The 2,745-nt window shown below is 28.6% G+C and overlaps 1 protein-coding gene across 1 annotated transcript; it reads left to right on the top strand.

Annotated features, from left to right (window-relative positions):
- Positions 1–681: 681 nt before the first annotated feature.
- Positions 682–2,059, top strand: LOC146929554 (expansin-A23-like). Its single transcript, XM_085701425.1, has 2 exons — positions 682–862; positions 1,313–2,059. Exons 1-2 carry the CDS (start codon positions 715–717, stop codon positions 1,924–1,926), a joined length of 762 nt encoding a protein of 253 aa, XP_085557551.1. The 5' UTR covers positions 682–714; the 3' UTR covers positions 1,927–2,059.
- Positions 2,060–2,745: the final 686 nt, after the last annotated feature.

The following is a 2,745-nucleotide window of genomic DNA, read 5'->3' as shown; positions in this document are numbered from 1 at the left end:
CTTCGGCCACTACCAAAAAAAAATATTAATCATTGAAATGTGGATCCGTGGATGGCCAAAGTTACAATTAATAATTAAAATTAAATTGGTAAAAATTCATAATAAATTTAAATAAAAATATCTTCAAATATTTATTTTTGTAGATTTGTTTTATTTTACGAATTTTGTATATCTGTTTATATATAATTTTTTGACAAATGTATATATATATTTATATTAATATGTACTAAATTCACAAAAAGAAAAGTTTATAATATGTAATAAATTCGTAAAAAGAAATTTTTTATTTCTATTATTCTATAAACTCTATATATGTAAACAATTCTGCAAATATTTTTTGAAAAACATGTCGAAATTACTATTTTTAAATTTATAAAAACAACGAAGGAAGACAAATGTTTATTATAGATATATATATAGAGATAGAGATATTCTCAAGTCAAATTACCAAATCAAATATCAATCAAATCATTAAAGTACATCAATTATCAATTAAGGTACACGTATGTAGTTTAATGAGATATTAATTTTCTTTGTCAATAATAATGATAAATTAATTGAATTTTTAATTATCTTTTAGTATTTCCTAAACTAATGGTACACTAAAGCCTATAAAAATCACCTTTCTTCAGCTTCTGTAACATACAATTCCTACCTTTTTGTGCCTTTAACCACAAAAATTTCTCCCCTTTGAGTGCCTTTTACCTCAAAGAAATGGCAAAGTCTAGCTTTTTGGTTCCTTTGGCCTTTTTCACATTGCTCTTATTCTTGCATGAGACCATGGCTCGCATTCCCATTAACTCAAAATGGCGCAATGCACATGCAACCTTCTACGGTGACATCAATGGTGGGGAAACCATGCGTAAGTATCAAACTAAATTAACTCCCCTTTTGCTAATGAAAAACTATATAGGATCAATCTCATCAAGTTGTAACTTTTTTGTAATTTAATCTTTATTTTTATTTTTTGATTGATTTTATATACATTGAGTAGGATCCTCAATAGTATTGGTTATCCATGTTGATTAATTTTGAGGTATTCTATTTTACCTTGGATTTGGTATAATTTGGTTGTGTACAATATTTCTTTGACTATGTTATATAATTACTACCGATATTTGAGATATCTATGTATCTTAAACAAACCCAAATTGGTGATTCCTACAAAAACTAGTATATTTAATAATACAAATATAAATTCTTCAAAAAAAAATAATAATACTAATATAACAAACCCTAATTGGTGATTCCTACAAAAACTAGTATATTTAATTTAATAATACTTATATATTGTATTTATCTGTTTCTGCAGAAGGGGCTTGTGGATATGGAAATCTCTTTGATCAAGGCTATGGGCTTGAAACAACAGCACTGAGCACTGCACTGTTCAACAATGGTTATAGTTGTGGTGCCTGTTTTGAAATCAAGTGTGTCAATGACCCACAGTGGTGTAAAAAGGATGTAAAATCAATAACGGTAACGGCCACCAATTTTTGTCCACCAAATTACATCGATGGCAGTTGGTGTAATCCCCCACAAGAACATTTTGACTTGAGCCAGAAAATGTTCACGACAATTGCCATATACAGAGCAGGGATAGTCCCAGTTCAATATCGCCGTGTTCCCTGCCACAAAAGTGGTGGTGTTAAATTTCAACTAAGCGGAAACCCTTATTTTTTGATGGTTTTGATTTATAATGTTGCCGATTCTGGTGATGTTTTACGTGTGTTAATCAAAGGTTCTAATACCGATTGGTCTCCGATGACACATAATTGGGGACAAAATTGGCACACTGGAGTAAAATTGGTTGGACAAGACTTGTCATTTTGGGTTACAACAAGTGATCGCAAAGCATTGAAGTTTTTATCCGTTGTTCCTTCAAATTGGCAATTTGGACAAACCTACCAAGCATCGATCAATTTTTAGATGTGTTAGAATTTTGTTTAGAATTTAAAAACACATCTAGTTATTATGAAATAAATTAGTAGGCATTTTAAGTTATTTCTGTTTTCCTCTCAAAAGAAATTAAAAATGCAGTTTCTGTTTTGTGCACTAAAAACATTTGTCTTTGTTATTTTGTTCCATGTTTCGAGGAAAACCTTATTATACTTGTTCCTTGCTTTGTGGAAAACCATATTATACTATAATAAATGATTATAACAAGTCCTTGACCAAAAAAAAAAAGATTATAACAAGTCCCTTTGGGCACAACCGATAAAATAGTAAGAAATGATTTTCATTAATAATTCTCCTTTCTTTGATGATTTTTCGTATCAATTTTCCTTTAATAATTTCCTCATGGCCAATTTCCTCTTAATATTGTATGTCAACGGATAGTTCCTTTCTAATAATTAAAGATTTTTATTTTAAAGAAAAGGATTAATGATTTTTTCTTTGAAAGAAGAAAAGGATTAAAGATTAAATATTAAATGGTAGCAAATATAAATAAATCAAAGATTAAAGATGTGAACGTACTTTGACCAAAAAAAAAAAAAAAGATGTGAACATACCTTCATCTTTTTGGCCAAAGATGTCTACATATTTTTTTACCGTCAACATAACTTATTCTCCATACCAATTACCTGGCTTGGATACATTTTTAACATATCAATTACCGACCTCTATTTTGTTTATCATAAAAAAATTCTTATATATGTTGAAAAATGATTTTGCATGGTCTAATGTACGATCACTTATCATAAAAAAAAAAAAATCTTATATATGTTGAAAAATGATTTTGCATGG

The sequence above is a fragment of the Medicago sativa genome, chromosome 4, assembly GCF_051527215.1.
Source record: "Medicago sativa cultivar Bolivia chromosome 4, Bolivia_mono, whole genome shotgun sequence".
In the NCBI taxonomy this organism is placed as follows: domain Eukaryota; kingdom Viridiplantae; phylum Streptophyta; class Magnoliopsida; order Fabales; family Fabaceae; genus Medicago; species Medicago sativa.
The sequence above is the reverse complement of the archived record's forward strand: the minus strand, read 5'-3'. Positions and strand labels throughout refer to the sequence as shown.